At 39.9% G+C, this 18,998-nt stretch overlaps 1 protein-coding gene across 2 annotated transcripts in view; it reads left to right on the top strand.

Moving 5' to 3' along the window:
• TP53BP1 (tumor protein p53 binding protein 1) overlaps positions 1–18,998 on the top strand; it is an 87,087-nt gene that overhangs the window by 35,869 nt on the left and 32,220 nt on the right. For both annotated transcript variants that reach the window (XM_008016850.3, XM_008016848.3), the window contains exons 12-15: positions 2,321–3,647; positions 10,979–11,098; positions 11,872–12,075; positions 16,548–16,605. In XM_008016850.3, the coding sequence (XP_008015041.1) occupies positions 2,321–3,647; positions 10,979–11,098; positions 11,872–12,075; positions 16,548–16,605 (1,709 nt within the window). The remainder of the gene's footprint in view (positions 1–2,320; positions 3,648–10,978; positions 11,099–11,871; positions 12,076–16,547; positions 16,606–18,998) is intronic.

Here is an 18,998-nt window from a genome sequence, read left to right as displayed (position 1 = left end):
GTATGGTCTTTTATTTTTGAGCTCTTTTACTTAGCATATTTTTGAGATTTGCTTGTATTATACATATTCATATTTTATTGCATTTATATTGTTGGATAGTGTTCCATAATATGTGTATCCACAAGTTGTTCATTCACCAATTGATAGGACATTTGGTTCTAGTTTTTGGTTATTTTGAATAATCTAGTCAATTATAATTAATATATGACCATTATATGAGTGAATATATGAATAATTTCCCATGAATTTATGAATAATAATCCTATGATCTTTTGCACATCTTTTTTTTGGAGACAGAATCTTGCTCTGTTGCCTAGGCTGGAGTGTAGTGGCGTGATTTTGACTCACTACAACCTCTGCCTCCTGAGTTCAAGCAATTCTTGTGCCTCAGCCTCTGGGTAGCTGGGATCATAGGTGTGCACCACTATGCCCAGCTAATTTTTATATTTTTAGTAGGGACGGGGTTTCACCATGTTGGCCAGGCTGGCCTGAAACTCCTGGCCTCAAGAGATCTGCCAGCCTTGACCTCCCAAAGTGTTGAGAATACAAATGTGAGCCACCGTGCCTGACCAGCATGCACATCTTATGAATAATAGTTCTACGATCATTTGGATGCCCATCTTTTCTGTGGGCACATATTTTTATTTTTCTTAGGTAAATGCCTACAAGTAGAATGCCTAGGTTATATAGTAATGAATGTTTCTAAGATACTGCCATACTGTTTTTCCAAAGTGAGTGTAACATTTTGCATTCCCAGCAGCAGTGTACGAGAGTTGCAGTTGTTCGCCATTGTTGCTAATCCTTGGTTTTGTGAGCCCTTTTTTTTTTCGTCTTTTTTTGAGACAGAGCCTTTCTCTGTCACCCAGTGGCACAATCATAGCTAACTGCAGCCTGGACTTCTGTGGCTCAAGTGATCCTTCTGCCTCAGCCTCCCAAGTAGCTGGGACTGTAGGGGCACAATACCATGCCTGGCTAATTTTTAAAGTTTCTGTAGACATGGGGTCTAGCCATGTTGCCCAGGCTGGTCTTGAACTCCTGGACTCAAGCAGTTTTCCCACCTCAACCTCCCAAAGTGCTGAGATTACAGGCGTGAGCCACCACACCTGGCTGAGCCACGATGCCTAGCTGTTTTGTGAACTATTTTAACGTTAGTTTGCTTTTTTTTTTTGAGACAGAGTTTTGCTCTGTCACCCAGGCTGGAGTGCAATGTCACGATCTAAGCTCACTGCAACTTCTGCCTCCTGGGTTCAAGTGATTCTCCTGCCTCAGCCTTGCGAGTAGCTGGGAATACAGGTGCTCGCCACCACGCCTGGCTAATTTTTGTATTTTTAGTAGAGATCAGGTGATCTGCCCGCCTTGGCCTTCCAAATTGCTGGGATTACGAGTGTGAGCCACCACGCCTGGCCTATGTTAGTTGCTTTTGTTGCGTGTAGTGGCATTTCATTGTGATTTTAATTTGTATTTCTCTGTTGACTATTGATATTGTAACCTTTGGATTTTATATTGTTTATTATTATTATTATTATTTTTTGAGATGGAGTCTTGCTCTGTCATCCAGATTGGAGTGCAATGACATGATCTTGGCTCACTGCAACCTCTGCCTCCCTGGTTCAAGCCATTCTTCTGCCTCAGTTTCTTGAGTAGCTGGGATTACAGCCATGCACCACCCCACCCAGCTAATTCTTGTATTTTTGGTAGAGACACGGTTTCACCATGTTGGCCAGGCTGGTCTCGAACTCCTGACCTCAGGATCTACCTGCCTCGGCCTCCCAAAATGCTGGGATAATAGGCGTGAGCTACTGCACCTGGCCATTGGATTTTAATATCTGCTTTATGAACGCTAGGTTTTTTTTTTTTTTTTTTTGAGATGGAGTCTCGCTCTCTTGCCCAGGCTGGAGTGCAGTGGCGCGATCTCGGCTTACTGCAAGCTCTGCCTCCCAGGTTCAAGTGATTCTCCTACCTCAACCTCCCAAGTAACTGGGATTACAGGTGCCCGCCACCACGCCTAGCTGACTTTTTGTATTTTTAGTAGAGACGGGGTTTCACTGTGTTGAATGCTAGCATATTTTGAAATCGTGAAGTAAAATGAGTATGTATTCCCACTTTGTGAGAATTGAAATGGGCTGGAGCATGTGCCACTGCTCTTGGCTATCCTAGAGTTCTTTAATTCTTAAATTTGATGTAGAAATTTTATATGAATTTAAAAATTTGATTTAGAAATTTGACTTGATTTAGAAATTTTATATGAATCCAGGGATTAGATATAAAAGATGTATGATCATGTACAAATTACGATTTGTGTCTTTTTATTCTTCCTTAGGACATTTTTATTCCCTCCCCAAGTCTGGAAGAACAATCAAACGATGGGAAGAAAGATGGAGATTTGCATAGTTCATCTTTGACAGTTGAATGCTCTAAAACTTCAGAGATTGAACCAAAGAATTCCCCTGAGGATCTTGGGCTATCTTTGACAGGGGATTCTTGCAAATTGATGCTTTCAACAAGTGAATATAGTCAGTCCCCAAAGATGGAGAGCTTGAGTTCTCACAGGATCGATGAAGATGGAGAAAACACACAGATTGAGGATACGGAACCCATGTCTCCAGTTCTCAATTCTAAATTTATTCCTGCTGAAAATGATAGTATCTTGATGAATCCAGCACAGGATGGTGAAGTACAACTGAGTCAGAATGATGACAAAACAAAGGGAGATGACACAGACACGAGGGATGACATTAGTATTTTAGCCACTGGTTGCAAGGGCAGAGAAGAAACGGTAGCGGAAGATGTTTGTATTGATCTCACTTGTGATTCAGGGAGTCAGGCAGTTCCTTCACCAGCTACTCGATCTGAGGCACTCTCCAGTGTGTTAGATCAGGAGGAAGCTATGGAAATTAAAGAACACCATCCAGAGGAGGGGTCTTCAGGGTCTGAGGTGGAAGAAATCCCTGAGACACCTTGTGAAAGTCAAGGAGAGGAACTTAAAGAAGAAAATATGGAGAGTGTCCCATTGCACCTTTCTCTGACTGAAACTCAGTCCCAAGGGTTGTGTCTTCAAAAGGAAATCCCCAAAAAAGAATGCTCAGAAGCTATGGAAGTTGAAACCAGTGTGATTACTATTGATTCCCCTCAAAAGTTGGCGATACTTGACCAAGAATTGGAACATAAGGATCAGGAAGCTTGGGAAGAAGCTACTTCAGAGGACTCCAGTGTTGTCATTGTAGATGTGAAAGAGCCATCTCCTAGAGTTGATGTTTCTTGTGAACCTTTGGAGGGAGTGGAGAAGTGCTCAGATTCCCAGTCATGGGAGGATGTTGCTCCAGAAATAGAACCATGTGCTGAGAATAGATTAGATACCAAGGAAGAAAAGAGTGTAGAATATGAAGGAGTTCTGAAATCAGGGACTGCAGAAGCAGAACCTGTAGAGGAAGACTCTTCACAGCCTCCCTTACCTTTAGTTAGAGCAGATGATCCTCTGAGACTTGACCAGGAGTTGCAGCAGCCCCAAACTCAGGAGAAAACAAATAATTTGTTAACAGAAGACTCAAAAATGGCTAATGCAAAGCAGCTAAGCTCAGGTGCAGAGGCCCAGAAGCTGGGGAAGCCCTCTGCCCATGCCTCACAAAGCTTCTGTGAAAGTTCTAGTGGTGAGTGTGATTGTAGATTATTCTGTCTCCACCTACATTATAATTTGGAATGGAAAGTTGGCGAGAACTGCATGCTTATGTCAGGAGTGAACATTATGTTTATGAACAACCAATAATAATTAGGAAATTAAATTTTTTGGATTGCTTTTTTTTTTTTTTTGAGATGGAGTCCCACTCTGTTGCCCAGGCTAGAGTACCGCTAGTGGTGCGGTCTCAGCTCCCTGCAACCTCCACCTCCCGGGTTCAAGTGATTTCTCGTGCCTCAGTCTCCCAAGTAGCTGGGACTATAGACGTATGCCACTGTCTGGCTAATTTTTGTGTATTTTTAGTAGAGATGGGTTTCACCATGTTAGCCAGGCGAGTCTCGAACTCCTGACTCAAGTGATCCACCTGCCTTGGCCTTTCAAAGTGCTGGGATTACAGGGATGAGCCACCACACCCAGCCTGGATTGTATTTTTTTAATAGCTGTTAAGTATTTGTGCAATTAGAGATATTTGAGGTTTATCAGCTTTATAACTTAGGACTACTTGGTAAAAAATATTTAGAAATTGTGCCAATCTGTTTTTTTCGACTTAGATTGTATCCTTGCTCTGTGTGTATAGATTTTGACAGTTGCCTTGAAATAGAAGGATCTTTTTTGATTAACTGTATGTGGTCAAATCACATTCAGAACTGTTGATGAGTATCCTGTTAATTAGTTATTTCCTTTTTATGGGCATTAAGTAAAGTTTCTAAACTTGGTTCAAAAAATACAAGTCTCTTAAACCTGAAACTGGAAAACATATTAGTTCTTGTTCTTTATTTTATGAAATTTAGCATGAAAACATAGATTACTTTCTAAGTATTTGTAGGCTGGGTGCAGTGGCTCACGCCTGTAATCCTAACGCTTTGGGAGGCCAAGGTGGGCGGATTACCTGAGCTCAGGAGTTTGAGACCATCTTGGGTAACATGGTGAAACCCATCTCTACTAAAATACAAAAAATTAGCCAGGTGTGGTGTCATGTGTACCGGTAGTTCCAGCTACTTGGGAGGCTGAGGCACGAGAATTGCTTGAACGTGAGAGGCAGAGGTTGCAGTGAGCCGAGATCATGCCACTGTGCTAGAACCTGGGCGGCAGAGTGAGACTCTGTTTCCCAAAAATAAAATAAAATAATTTGTAGAGTATGACATTAGCTGAAAATAATTCAATCTTTGTGAATCCTTAGAGTTAGTATAATGTAGGCTAGGCATGGTGGCTCACGCCTGTAATCCCAGCACTTTGGGAGGCGGAGGCCGGCAGATCACCTAAGGTTGGAAGTTCGAGACTAGCCTGACCAACTTGGATAAACCCTGTCTTTACTAAAAACACAAAATTAGCCAGATGTGTTGGCAGGCACCTGTAATCCCAGCTACTCGGGAGGCTGAGACAGGAGAATCACTTGAACCTGGGAGGTGGAGGTTGCCATGAGCTGAGATCGCGCCATTGCACTCCATCCAGCCTGGGCAACAAGAGCAAGCTCTGTCTCAAAAAAAAAAAAAAAAAAAAAAGGGCCAGGCACGGTGGCTCACGCCTATAATCCCAGTACGTTGGGAAGCCCAGGTGGGCGGATCACGAGGTCAGGAGATCAATACCATCCTGGCTAACACGGTGAAACCCTGTCTCTACTAAAAATACAAAAAATTAGCCGGGTGTTGTGGCGGGTACCTGTAGTCCTAGCTACTTGGGAGGCTGAGGCAGGAGAGTGGCGTGAACCTGGGAGGCGGAGCTTGCAGTGAGCTGAGATTGAGCCACTGCATTCCAGCCTGGGCAACAGAGTGAAACTCTGTCTCAAAAAAAAAAAATGAGTTAATATAATGTAAAATCAAAACAAGCTCCAAAAACAAAGTAAGAACAAGACACAAACTTAAGAAAACAAGTTTCTAGGATGAAATGAAAAAACAGTATTTGGCAAGTTTATATATGGTAGTGACCATATTTTTTGGTTTGCCTAGAACAGTCCCTTTTTTCTTTTTTTTTTTTTGAGACGGAGTCTTGCTCTGTTGCCAGGCTGGAGTGCAGTGGCACAATCTCGGCTCACTGAAACGTCTGCCTGCCAGGTTCAAGCGATTCTCCTGCCTCAGCCTCCTGAGTAACATGCAGGTGCATGCTACCACGCCCAGCTAATTTTTGTATTTTTAGTAGAGATGGGGTTAGTACTTCTCTTGCTAACATGGTGAAACCCCATCTTTACTAAAAATACAAAAATTAGCCTGGAATGATGACGGGCGCCTGTAATCCCAGCTACTCTGGAGGCTGAGGCATGAGAAGCCGAGATTGCACCGCTGCATTCCAGCCTAGGTGACAGAGCGAGACTCCGCCTCAAAAAAAAAGTTGTCCCTATTTATTAGCTTTTATATTTAGCACTTTTTAAAATCTTGAGAATAAGAAATGTTAGAGCTGAAAAGGAAATGAGGGGTTATTGGATTTAGTCTCTTTTTAACGTCTTTTGGCTAGTTAATGATAGAGGTGGGACTAGAACCTAGGTCTCCTGATCCTGGCTGTGCTTTTTCTTCCTGAAAAACTAAGACTTAATACAGTTTATTTGATTTTGAAGAGCTGTAGTGAAGAATAAAGTGAATAATCTAAAATTCTGTAATAGAGTATTTTTATAATTGTATTACATTTAAATACTGCTAATGACCTGTGCCAACGAAATATCAGGTCTTGTTGATTGTTTTAATGTAGTTATTTTGGAGTACTTTTAAGTTATATGCAAAAGAAGCTTCTAAAGCATTGAGATATTCTATTATTTTAATAGTATCCTTCATGAATTCTTGTTTACATTGTTAATTGGCAGAGTCAGCTTTTTTTGCCATAGTAAAACTTACTATTTTATTAATATTATTACTATCCAGATTATTGAAAATGCTAGTGCTTTTGTGTTTATTTCATGATTTTAGTTCTTGGGCAAACAAAAAGCAATGAAGACAGTGGTTGGAAAATAGTATTTATGAGGAGAAGTTAAAGAAATAAAAATAATTTTAACTATAAATTAGAACATGGAGAATAATAGCTTTTTGTCTTTTTTTTTTTTTTTTTTTTGAGCCATTATCTCACTCTGTTGCCCAGGCTGGAGTGCAGTGGCACCATCAGTGCTCACTATAGCCTTGACCTCCTGGGCTCAAGTGATCCTCTCACCTCAGCCCCCCACCCCAAGAAGCTGGGACTACAGGCGTATACCAGCATGCTTGGCTAATTTTTTGTAGAGACAGGGTTTTGCCATGTTGCCCAGGCTGATCTCAAATTCTTGGATTCAGGCAGTCCACCCACCTTGGCCTCCCAGAGAGCCAGGATTTCAGGTATGAGCCACTGTGCTCAACCGAGAATAATAGTTTTTAACTCAGAGAATTGTATAAATCATTCAGAAGAGCATTGCAAAAAGAACAGAAAAATATTATTTTATACTTAAAAATATAGTTGTTTAGTTGCTAAATGTTGAGAGACTAATTTTATTTTTATTTTTATTTTTTTGGAACAGAGTCTTGCTCTGTTGCCAGACTGGAGTGCAGTGACATGATCTCGTCTCACTGCAACCTCCTCCTCCCGGGTTCAAATGATTCTTGTGCCTCAGCCTCCTGAGTAGCTGGAATTACAGGCACGTGCCATCATGCCTGGCTAATTTTTGTATTTTTAGTAGAGACAGGATTTCGCCATGTTGGCCAGGCTGGTCTTGAACTCCTGGCCTCAAGTAATCCACCTGCCTCGGCCTCCCGAAGTGCTGGGATTACAGGTATGAGCTACTGGGCCTGGCCAAATTTAAATGATAGTAATCTAAAAAGTAACGGTTCTTCAGTCTGAAAAGACAGAATGAAAACTATGAATTGGGAGAGTTTTGCATTTGTTCATCTACTAAGGAGAGCACTTTTTTGTTGTTAATAGATTTATTGATTTTTAAAAAAGATAGATGCTTGGCCAGGCATGGTGGTGTGCACGCGTAATTCCAGCTACTCAGGAGGCTGAGGCATGAGAATCACTTGAACCCGGGAGGTGGAGGTTGCAGTGAGCTGAGATTGCACCCCTGCACTTTAGCCTGAGCGACAGAGTGAGACCCTGTTTCAAATAAATAAGTAAATAAATAAATACATAAATAATGCATGCTTAATTTTGAAAAACATTCAAACAATGCAAAGTAGAGATTGTGAATGGGGAGGGTGTGGGGAGAGGGAGTTGGAAGGAAAAGAGAGAGTGAGTACAGAGAGGGAGAGAGAGAATTACTTTAAATGTCTCCGTTTATAGATAACTTATCACTGTTAGCAGTTTGGAGACTTCTTCAAGTATCTGTCTATGGAGAGTTCCTCTTAAACCTGAAAAAAAGCAAGATAGTGCTTGGAAACCCAATCTTATTCAACACAGAACAAATATTTGGTGGGTTGATGATGTGAAAAACTGTAGTGAGTTCAGTAAGTCTTTAATTAAATCCATAAGTAATAGTCTGTAGTAGTTAATAATGATCAGGGCAGCTAGATGTGTTTTAGGCTCTAGTTATAACCTTTATTGGCTTACTTGATAAAATGCCATCTTAGTTGGCTATTAATATCAGAGGCAGACTTTTAGGGTAGACTGTTCATGCATGATATCGCCTGATATATAAATTCTTACATTTTTAACTAGATGGCTTTTAATCAATTCTTAGATGTAACCAGTTCTTTTAAGAACAAAGAAGAAAAATGGGTTTAAAACTATAACAGAAAATTAGGAGAGACCTTCTTAACATTTAGAGTTTTAAATACTGCTTTGGAGTTATTCTCTAAAGTCCTTAAAGGACATACTCCCACTCAGGTGGTTTCAAAATTAGTATTGAGTTTCCTTTTGTTTCCTCATTTGTATCCTTCTTCATTGTTTGGTATGCTGACATACAACATGATAGCCCATGATTATCTGGAAAAACAAGAAGGGATTTGATAATTTAAATAATGTAGGAGTGCTAAATGTTAGAGAAATAATGGAATATGTGGAAAATTCCATAAATCTAAAAGGATAAACTATGCCAGCAAATGTAGTTTTAAGGATTTGGCAATAATTTGAGTAGATTGGTGGTGTTTTCCAGATGAAGGAACAAAAGCATAGAAATGGGAAACGTTTGGAGGACATTGAATAGAAGCTTTATGAGCGTGAATAATTAAAGAAAAACTGGAGATATAGGCTGCTACTAGTTAGTTGAATGCTGACTGTAGAGTTAGGAATTTGTCTTCTAGTGAAAACCTTGGAGTTTTTTGACCAGGAGCTAACAAAGCCATGTTTTCTAGGAAGGCTGCTTTGGTTACAGTGTGCAGAGAGAATGGGGGTTAGGGAGACTGGGAGACTTTAGGCAGAGGAAGTGATTGATAGGCTATGGTAATAACCCAGGAATGAGGCATTGGAGACCTGAGGAGAGTAGTGGCAGTGCTGTCCCTAGGGCCTGTAAAAGTCTGTTTTCCATTAGGTTATAGTAATGCAGTTAGATAAATGGTGCTAAAATTACTTTTCATAAGTTTTATGTAATACTGTGCAAAGGAAACCTTGTTACAGGGATATATTTTCAGCAATTAATGCTTGCATATAGTATTTGCATAATATAATATGTCACATAGAAAGGTCTGCTTAAAGATTTCATGCACATTTTCAGAAGTCTGGAATGTATGAGGCTTTGCAAGGTGTTTTTTAAGTTTCTGTATCTCTTCTAAGTTCTTTATTAGAACAACTTGCTTTATAAGGGGCTACCGCAGAATGAATGCTTATCTACCTGACCCATTTCTCTTTTTTCTGTAACTATGGTGGATGTCTTTGCCAGTTAGATGTAATGTTGAGATTCTTCATTCATACTGTTTACAGGTTTTTTGTTTTTGTTTTTGTTTTTTTTTTGAGGCAGGGTCTCACTCTGTCATCCAGGCTGTAGTGCAGTGGCACCACCTTGGCTTACTGCAACCTCCGCCTCCCGGGTTCAAACAATTCTCCTGCCTCAGCCTCCCGAGTAACTGGGATTACAGGCACCTGCCACTACGCCCAACTAATTTTTGTATTTTTAGTGGAGACGGGGTTTCCTTATTTTGGCCAGGCTGGTCTCGAACTCCTGACCTCAAGTGATCCATCCGCCTTGGCCTCCCAAAGTGCTGGGATTACAGGTGTGAGCCGTGGTACCTGGCCCCTCTTTATAGTTTCTTTAGCTGAGCATATGTACTTTAATCCTTTATTTCTAAAGACCATTTCTTTTTCTCTTTTTATCTCCTCAGATTACTAATTCATTTTCTCTTACATGTAGATGTAAGAGATTTTTGTTTTGTTTTGTTTTAAAGGAAAAAATTATCACGGTGCTTGCTATTAAAGATAGGAGTGGAAAAAGATGAAAGAAACAAACTACTTTCATAAGTAGTAGTGTCTGAGTATGCCAGATTATAGTTAATTTGAGCCATCCCAGGAAAGTAAGAAGAAATTTTCATTAGTTTTAAGAGGGCAGTCTGGCACAATTCTTACTTTCTCCCAAATGTATCATTTTATTAAAAGAGATAAATTAGGAATTTAGAAAATGTGATTTTTTGACAGTTTTCTAGTTCTGATTAGCAAAAATTTGGAACTGAGACCTAGGTAGAAAGTAGCTTTATGTCTTGACAAATATTTTCTATTTATAATAATTTAATAACTAAAATGTGTACACTGGTGATGCTTATATATGAGGGATTTACTGTTGTGCAGAGATTTAGGTATGAACATTACACTTAGGCCTAGAGCAAATGCTGGTCAGTACTGCTGAACCATGAAACCCTTAGATTTCTATGCTAGAACCAGTCAGTATCTTGAAGTCCTTTAACCTGTGAGATCCTCTGTCATCTCTTTGATTAGATTGTACATTGTAAGTATTAATTTCTGACTTTGCTTTGGAGAATCCTACAGGCCATTAAGGCATATAAACAAACTCCTTAGGTTAGCGTTGCACAAAATTATGTTGTTCTGATTTGAAACTGTCCAAATTTGTATTGCTAAATATCCCCTGATGTACTGTCTTGGAGCTCAAATGTTTGGGTTCCTTTTGACTCCAGGTTCTTCAGGTTCTGCAGACTTTGGGCTTTCCCTATTTGCCTGTCCTCTAGTTGTCTACTTTGTGTCAGTACTATAGTTGTTAACTGTGAAGAGAGCAGAGACAATAGAAGGGAGCTAGTCAGGAGGCCTGGTGAGGGTGGTGGGAATGAGACAGAATTTGGGAGCAAAGGAAAAAAGTAATTGAAATATTTCTTGCAGGTCTCATTATTTTTGCTTATTTTATACCTCTGGTTTTTTTTTTTAAATCATTTTTTCTTTCTTTTTTCTTTTCTTTTCTTTTTTTTTTTTTTCTTTCAGAAACCCCATTTCATTTCACTTTGCCTAAAGAAGGTGATATCATCCCACCATTGACTGGTGCAACCCCACCTCTTATTGGGCACCTAAAATTGGAGCCCAAGAGACACAGTACTCCTATTGGTGAGTGAATAAAAAGTAACGATGTTTAAGGCAGAATTTCTGAGATATCATTCTTTACACAAGTGATACTTTAGATCTGAGGAGTTGGGCCTGGCTAGTAAGGTTGATTTTTGCTTTAGGGAGAATAGGGTTATGAAGTCTGGTTCTGTGATTTTACTGCTAGGAGATGAGGGGTAAAGAGAGGAAGGAAAGAAAGGGTGGAGGGAAGTAAGAAAGAAAGAGAATACTTAAAAGGATTTTCTCTTATTACTTGCAAAGCAGTAGAATCTGACTGCTAAGTAGTGATAAAGCTGTTTTACAAGGAAGGAACAGGAAGTAGGGTAGAAATACTATTTATTCAATACCTTGGCTAATTAATCAGTCTGCTGCTTGACAGGGCAAGAAAACTTAGATCCTCCTTCCCTGAAGCAGCCAGTAGTCTTCTACATTAACCTATTTGTTTTCTCTAGTCAGTGCTGGGAGGTAACAATCATGCCGTCTGGAGTCTCCTGCTACCTATGCCTGATGCTGGCAGATGTGGGTTGGCTGAGGGCTCATGCAGCATCCTTTGTCCAGATGCAGAAGTGGAACTGAATCCTGTTGCTCCTCTTAAGACCAGGTGTCAATACTAGTTCGTAGTTGTTGATACTTATGACAGGGATCTATCCTAGGAACCTCCTTCAATCCTGCAGAGCTGTGGAGCCAAACAGGCAAATTGATGACCTTGAATTGCTGTTTTTTGTTTTTGTATTTTAGTGTTCTTTTTTTCTTCCTCCCTGCCTCCCTTCTTTCAGGTATTAGCAACTATCCAGAAAGCACCATAGCAGCCAGTGATGTCATGTCTGAAAGCATGGTGGAGACCCATGATCCCATACTTGGGAGTGATAAAGGGGATTCTGGGGCTGCCCCAGACATGGATGATAAATTATGTCTAAGAATGAAACTGGTTAGTCCTGAGACTGAGGCGAGTGAAGAGTCTTTGCAGTTCAACCTGGAAAGTAAGTTTTATGTTAATCTTGGGTAATTAGTACCTGCAGATCATATGGGGAATATTGATTATAATCTAGTTATAATAATTGATACTTTTATATTTATAAATGTATTCGTAAAGTCTTACACCCATAGATTTAATTCTTTGCTTTTGGCCAGCCTGTCATGTTGCTAAAGATACTCTTTTATGATCTCCATGTTATAGCTTGTTTCTATTAAGTCTGTTTCTATGTAATTGGTTTCCCTATTCAGAAAGACTTCAGAATAGGGTAGAAAACTTTAGGACCGTGGATTCACATTGCAGATTAATGTTGATGCTTTCTCACATGAATTAGAAGTTGTTTGGTAGGGCTAGAATAAAGAGAAGATACAAGGGAGGGATGCAAAGTAGGGACCAGATGCTGAAAGGCTTTTTACTTCATGCTGAGAAGCCGAAGAATTTTAAGCAAGGGAGTAATATGATCAGATTTGCCTTTAAAAGAAGCGTCAACTGAGTCTTTCAAAACCTTGTGCCTTTGTGCATGATGGTTCCTTTCCTTGCATTTTCCATATTCTGTTCTCCTGCCTGGTAAATTCTACCCAGTCTTTAACCAGCAAGTGAGGTCATTGGTAGTGGGACTGGAGATGAGGGATGAATTTGAGGGGTGAGTAGGCGGAACCATGGCTCCAGATGAATATGGAAGTAAGGGGGAGAAAAAAATAGAGAATGATTCTTCACATATACTGTATCATCTCATTTCCATAATAGTACTCCCAAGTAGGTATCTGCATTTTCATTTTATTGATGAGAAAACAGAGTAAGAGAGGGTTTTAAGTTCCATGTCTAAGGTCACAATAATTGGTGCTAGTTGGAATTTGAGTCAGACCTAACTCTGAGGCTTATAATTTTTTCATTTCAGGTAGTTTATAAAAGCTGTTTAAGGAGGATTAGAAGAGGAAGAAATCTCGTAAATGAGATTATAAAGGAACATTCAGAGAGAAGGAGAACTAGGAGGGTGTATGAAGCCATGGAAGCCTATGGAGAGGAGAATTACAAGAAGATAATGTCAGGCACGGGAGCAAGTTTAGTAAGATGTGTCTGAAAATATACTTTGACTTTGGGAATTAGGATCCATTTGGTGACTCTAGCAAGAGCCATTTCAGTGTGGCAGTTGGGGTGGGAGCATACTGAAAGTAATTGAGGAAGGATGAGGAAGAGGAGATGAGGCTGCACATGTACTCTCTACTTTTGAGAAGTTTATGTGAGAGAAGAAGAGAAAATATGGTGAGTTAGAGGTAAATGCAGGGTTAAGAGAAGATTTGTTATTTTTAGGCTAGGAGAGGCCTGAGCAGGTTTATAGATTTTAACCCACTAATGCCTAATGTTCCACTATTGGAACGCTAAGCTTGTGGGAGTTATTTATATCCTACTGCTCAATGTCATCACCAAAGTCTGATTTTTCACCAAAAAAAATTTGCAACCTCCAGCATAAATGGGTTGAGGAAGGACCCAAAAAAGGGAGGCATAGATTAAAGACGAGGGAATTGGGAGAAACAGTTGATTAATTAAGGCCCTGAAGAAGTTGGGAAGGGAGGCTATTGAAGACTACACAGAATAGGTTGGATAAGCAGGACTTCTCCTTCCCTGAGACCAGAGAAAGGTAATTTTAGCTAATACATTTTTAGCTCTTACTGTATGCCAGGCACTTCACATGTATAGCTCATTAAATCTTATAACAAGCCTATGAACTAGATCCTATTATTATCCTCCTTTTACAGATGAGGAAACTGAGGCACAGGACGGTTGAGCACCTTCGCTAGACATAACTAGTAGATGGAGTAGCCTGGACACAAATCCAGGAAGTCTGATTCCAAATCTTAAATGTGGTACTTACTGATTTGCATCTTAGCAACTTGGTAGACTGAGTTAAAGTATTACATGGTTCCATTCTTACTATCATCATCTCTGGAATAAATAAGAGCTTGTTGCCAGGCATGGTGGTTGGTGCGCTCCTATAATCTCAGCAATGCCAGAGGCTGAGGTGGGAGGTGTGCTTAAACCCAGAAGTACAAGACTAGCCTGGGCAACATAGTGAGATCTCATCTCAAAAAAATAAAAATTTTTAAAAGGGGTTGTCAAGAGAGAGTATTGATAGCCTTAAATCTTACTTTACCTTTGGATCTGAAATTATAACTAGCTAAGTGTTAAGGATGATTATTATCAGTAAATTTTACTACCTTTCCTAATACCAGGAGCATAGTATCAAGGACTATATTCAGTGTAACTTACATCATTTCATCCTCACAACAAACTTTTGAGATTTGTTGTGTTTTTGTCTTATAGAGGAGGAAACTGAGACTGAAAATGACAAAGTAGTTTACTCCTAGGTTGGACTATTAAGTGCAGTAGCCAGGGTGTGAGCCAGATTTCTATTTTAGAGCCAGGGCTCCAACTGAACTTCAGCTGCCTCCCCGATGACTGTTTAGATTATGTTGGGTCATGAATATTTTGTAAATATGTTAAAAACATTTAAGGGTTATTTTCTCTAAGGCTGGTATAAATTTTAAATGAACACATTTTAATCCCTTGAAATTAGTGACATTGTTGTAAGAATATGGGATTCTTTTCAGTATAACCTTTAATTTGTTGCTATATATTCTTGAAAATGTCCTTTTTGTTTCTTTTTTTTTTTTTTTTTTTTTTTTTTTTTTAAGACAGGGCTTCTCTTTGTCACCCAGGCTGGAGTGCAGTGGGGTGATCTTGGCTCACTGCAACCTCCATCTCCCAGGCTCAAGCGACCCTCCCACCTTAGCCCCCTGAGTAGCTGGGACTACAAGCACGCCACCACCCATGTCTGGTTAATTTTTGTGTTTATTATAGAGGTGGAATTTTGCCATGTTAGCCAGCCTGGTGTTGAACTCCTGGGCTCAAGCAATCCTTCTGCCTTGGCCTCTCAAAGTATTGGGATTACATGCGTGAGCCATGGTGCCTGGCCGCCCTTTATTTTTCAAGTTTCTGTCCTAAAGCACTTTGGGAAGAACTTGGGTACCTTCTATTTGTGGGTGCTCTAGAAACGATTTAAAATTAGTTCATCAACCTAAAATATTTTCTACATAGTTTATTAAGTTCTTTCATTTTTAATTTGTTTTCAATATATAAATTAAAAAAAAATTTTTTGGTTTTTAATTTTATATTATTACATAGTTTTTTAACTTCTTATATGGGCAGAGATGAATTGGGATTCAGAAGTTTAATTTTCATTTAAGAATGTTACTGCTGGCCAGGTGCGGTGGCTCATGCCTGTAATCCCAGCACTTTGGGAGGCCGAGGCAGGTGGATCACATGAGGTCAGGAGTTTGAGACCAGCTTGGTCAAGATGGTGAAACCCCATCTCTCCTAAAAATATAAAAATTAGCCGGGCATGGTGGTGGGCACCTGTAATCCCAGCCACTCGGGAGGCTAAGGCAATAGAATCTCTTGAACCTGAGAGGCGGAGGTTGCAGTGAGCCAAGATCATGCCACTGCACTCCAGCCTGAGAGACAGAGTGAGACTGTGTCTCAAAAAAAAAAAAAAAAAAAAGAATGTTACTGCTAAGGGCTGGGTGTGGTAGCTCATATGTGTAATCCCAGCACTTTGGGAACCTGAGGCAGGTGGATCACCTGAGGTTGGAAGTTTGAGACCAGCCTGGTCAACATGGTGAAACCCTATCTCTACTAAAAATACAAAAATTAACTGGGTGTGGTGGTGCATGCCTGTGATCCCAGTTATTTGGGAGGGTGAGGCACGAGAATTGCTTGAACCCAGGAGACACAGGTTGCAGCAAGTCAAGATTATACCACTGCACTCTAGCTTGGGCAACAGAGTGAGACCCTGTCTCCAAAAAAAAAAAAAAAGAAAGAAAGAAAAAAAATGTTATTCATTATATTGTATTTCTTGCCAAACTTATTACTCTTTTATAGGAAGTTTGAAAGAAAAGTGATTGGTGGAAGTGAGAAAAACTTATACCATTAAATTACAAGAAATCTGGCCTGCACTGCAGCCTGGGTGACAGAGTGAGACTCCGTCTTAAAACAAGCAAAAAACAAGGAATCTGGCAGATCACTTGATTTCAGGAGTTCGAGACCAGCCTGGGAAACATGGCAAAATCCTGTCTTTGCTAAAAAATACAAAAAATTAGCTGGACGTGGTGACACACGCCTGTAGTCCCAGCTACTCGGGAGGCTGAGGCACGAGAACTGCTTGGACCTGGGAGGCGGAGGTTGCAGTGAACTGAGATCATACCACTGCACTCCAGCTTGGGCGATAGAGCAAGACTGTCTCAAAAAAATAAATAAACAAAATTACAAGAAATGTTTGTTTGTTTACACTTACTAGTTTTACTTATTTTTATTTTTGTTATTTGTTGCAAATACTAGTAGAGCAGAGTGAAGGTTTTAGGTGTGATACTAACTAAATTCTGTTTCTCTTTCCTTTCTCTCCTTGGTTTTTTTTTTATTCAGAGCCTGCAACTGGTGAAAGAAAAAATGGATCTACTGCTGTTGCTGAGTCTGTTGCCAGGTAACCAAAGCTGGATGCTATTTAGAGTTTAATACGCAGCTACTGGTAATGAGGGTAGATGGTTTATCAACAAAGGGAAAAAGTTAAAATAAGAAAGTTAAAATGAGCCTCTTCCATAAAGGATTTAGCAATGTTTTGAAGGGATCATCGACTTTTTAATTAATACTTTTTTAAGTACAGTGAAGCTTTTTTCTACACCTAGAACTAAGATAATTGAAATGTCTTTTCTTTTGTTGATGTGAGAGTTCCTCCCCACTTTTTTCTGTTGCTGAGACAATCGTCTCCACAATCTCAGGATTGTTGTTCCAATTGATGAGAAAAAGAAGGATTAACGAGATAGCTACAGATCTTGTTCCTTCTGTAGTCGCATACTCAGCTGCAGCCTCAGGTCATTTTCTCTTCTGCCTGCCAAATTAACTACTATGTTGAGCTGTTATTTTTGCTTCGTCATGAATGTTGTAATGCTTTGAGGACGAGTATGACCCCATACTGAGGTTTTGGTTGGTAAGCTTTGCCATCTGGTGGCTGTGAGGGTACAATTGTTTCATTTGTGTCTGGCATGTCATCAAGCATGAAAACACTAACAGCAGTTGGTGAAATATAGGCAAGAATTCTTTTTTTATTTTCTTTTTTGAGACAGAATCTTGCTGTGTTGCCAAGGCTAGAGGACAGTGGTGCGGTCATGGCTCACTGCGACCTCAATATCCTGAGCTCTAGCGATCCTCCTGCCTCGGCCACCTGAGTAGCTGGGGCTACAGGCATGCACCACCTCATCTGGCTAATTTTTGTATTTTTTGTAGAGATGGGGATTTCACTATGTTGCCCAGGCTGGTCTTGAACTCCTGGGCTCAAGTGATCTGCCTGCCTTGACTCCCCAAAGTGCTAGGATTACAGATGTGAGCCACCATGCCCCACCAAGAATTCTTCAATTAGAGGCTAGGCGGGTACTGTAAATGACTAAAGTGGCTAGGTACAAGACAGAGTGTTGAGGACAATGGCAAACTGAATGTATGGTCCATGTGAAAGGGTGTGCCCCACTGAACTCCAGCCAGTAGTTGTCATGCGAGACTGCAAACTTATTGTTGTCACATCTTTGTTTTTAAAAAGAAATCTGGATTTTTAAAAATAAAATATCAAATAAAAGAGGCCTGTGGACTAAATGTGACTCCTCACTTGTGAGTTTCTGACCTTTTTCAAAGTCTTTTGATCTGTTCTTAGCTATGTCTTAGGGAGATTAGTTCCTCTCTAGGCTATTGTATATTTAATCTGAAAGATAAGTACCTTAGAGTCCTTTTTCATTTGAAAATCCTTTAATGATATGCAGTCTTAGAAGCTGAAGAAAGTGGAGTGTGTATCTGGTCCATTTGGCTTTAACAGAATTTTTGGCCAGGAATAAGTTGTTATTAGTCTGTACATATGCGTATTCAGAGGGAACAGAGTATGTTGCTAAAGCTTCTAGAACCCTCAGGGTAGAAAGTAGAGAGGAGAAAATAAGGAAAAACTTTGAACAGAGGGTTGGAATGGTGGATCTTAGAATGAGATGAATTTTTTGATATTGTTGTGAAGAAAATTTTCTAGGTAAGAATCTGAATTTAAAAAGATTTTGACTTGTTTGCCATTGGGTTCACTCTAACAGATAATCTAAAGTAAGCTCTGTCACAATATTGGAAGTGGTCCTTGGTTCATCTGCATTTAGGTGGAGCTTTTTTGTTTGTTTGTTTGAGACAGGGTCTCACTTTGTCAACCAGGCTGCAGTGCAGTGGTGCGATCACAGTTCACTGCAGCCTTGACCTCCCAGGCTCAAGCGATCTCCTGCCTCAACCCCACAAGGAGCTGGGACTACAGGCATCCGCCACCAAGCCTGGCTAATTTTTGTATTTTTAATAGAGATGGGGTTTTGTCATGTTCCCCAGGCTAGTCTCTAACTCCTGAAGCTCAAGTGATCTGCCTGGCTCAGCCTCCCCAAGTGGTAGGATTACAGGTATAAGCCCCCGTGCCCAGCCTACGTGAAGCTTTTAAGTGTTGTTAGTAACTGTACTCTGTTCAGATTACTTGCTGTCACCTTATTTCTCATTTTATTTCTTTTTCTCTATTTTACTATAGAAGGTTTCAAGCATATACGAAAGTAGAGAGAGTAGTATAATGGACTGCTGTGTATTCATCATCCAGTTGCAAAAATTTCTTATGGCCAGTCTTGATTCATTTATATTTCCAGCACCCCCCTCCCTACTGAATTATTTTGAAGATAATTTCAGCATTATATAATTTTATCTGAAATACTTCAGTGCTGTCTCCAAAAGATAAGGATTCTTATTTTAAACTTAACCGTATTACTGTTATCATACTTTAAAAAATTGACAGTGGTTCCTTAATATAATAAAATATTCAATGTT

Source organism: Chlorocebus sabaeus, chromosome 26 (assembly GCF_047675955.1).
Source record: "Chlorocebus sabaeus isolate Y175 chromosome 26, mChlSab1.0.hap1, whole genome shotgun sequence".
Lineage (NCBI taxonomy): Eukaryota > Metazoa > Chordata > Mammalia > Primates > Cercopithecidae > Chlorocebus > Chlorocebus sabaeus.
This window is presented reverse-complemented; position numbering and strand designations above follow the sequence as displayed.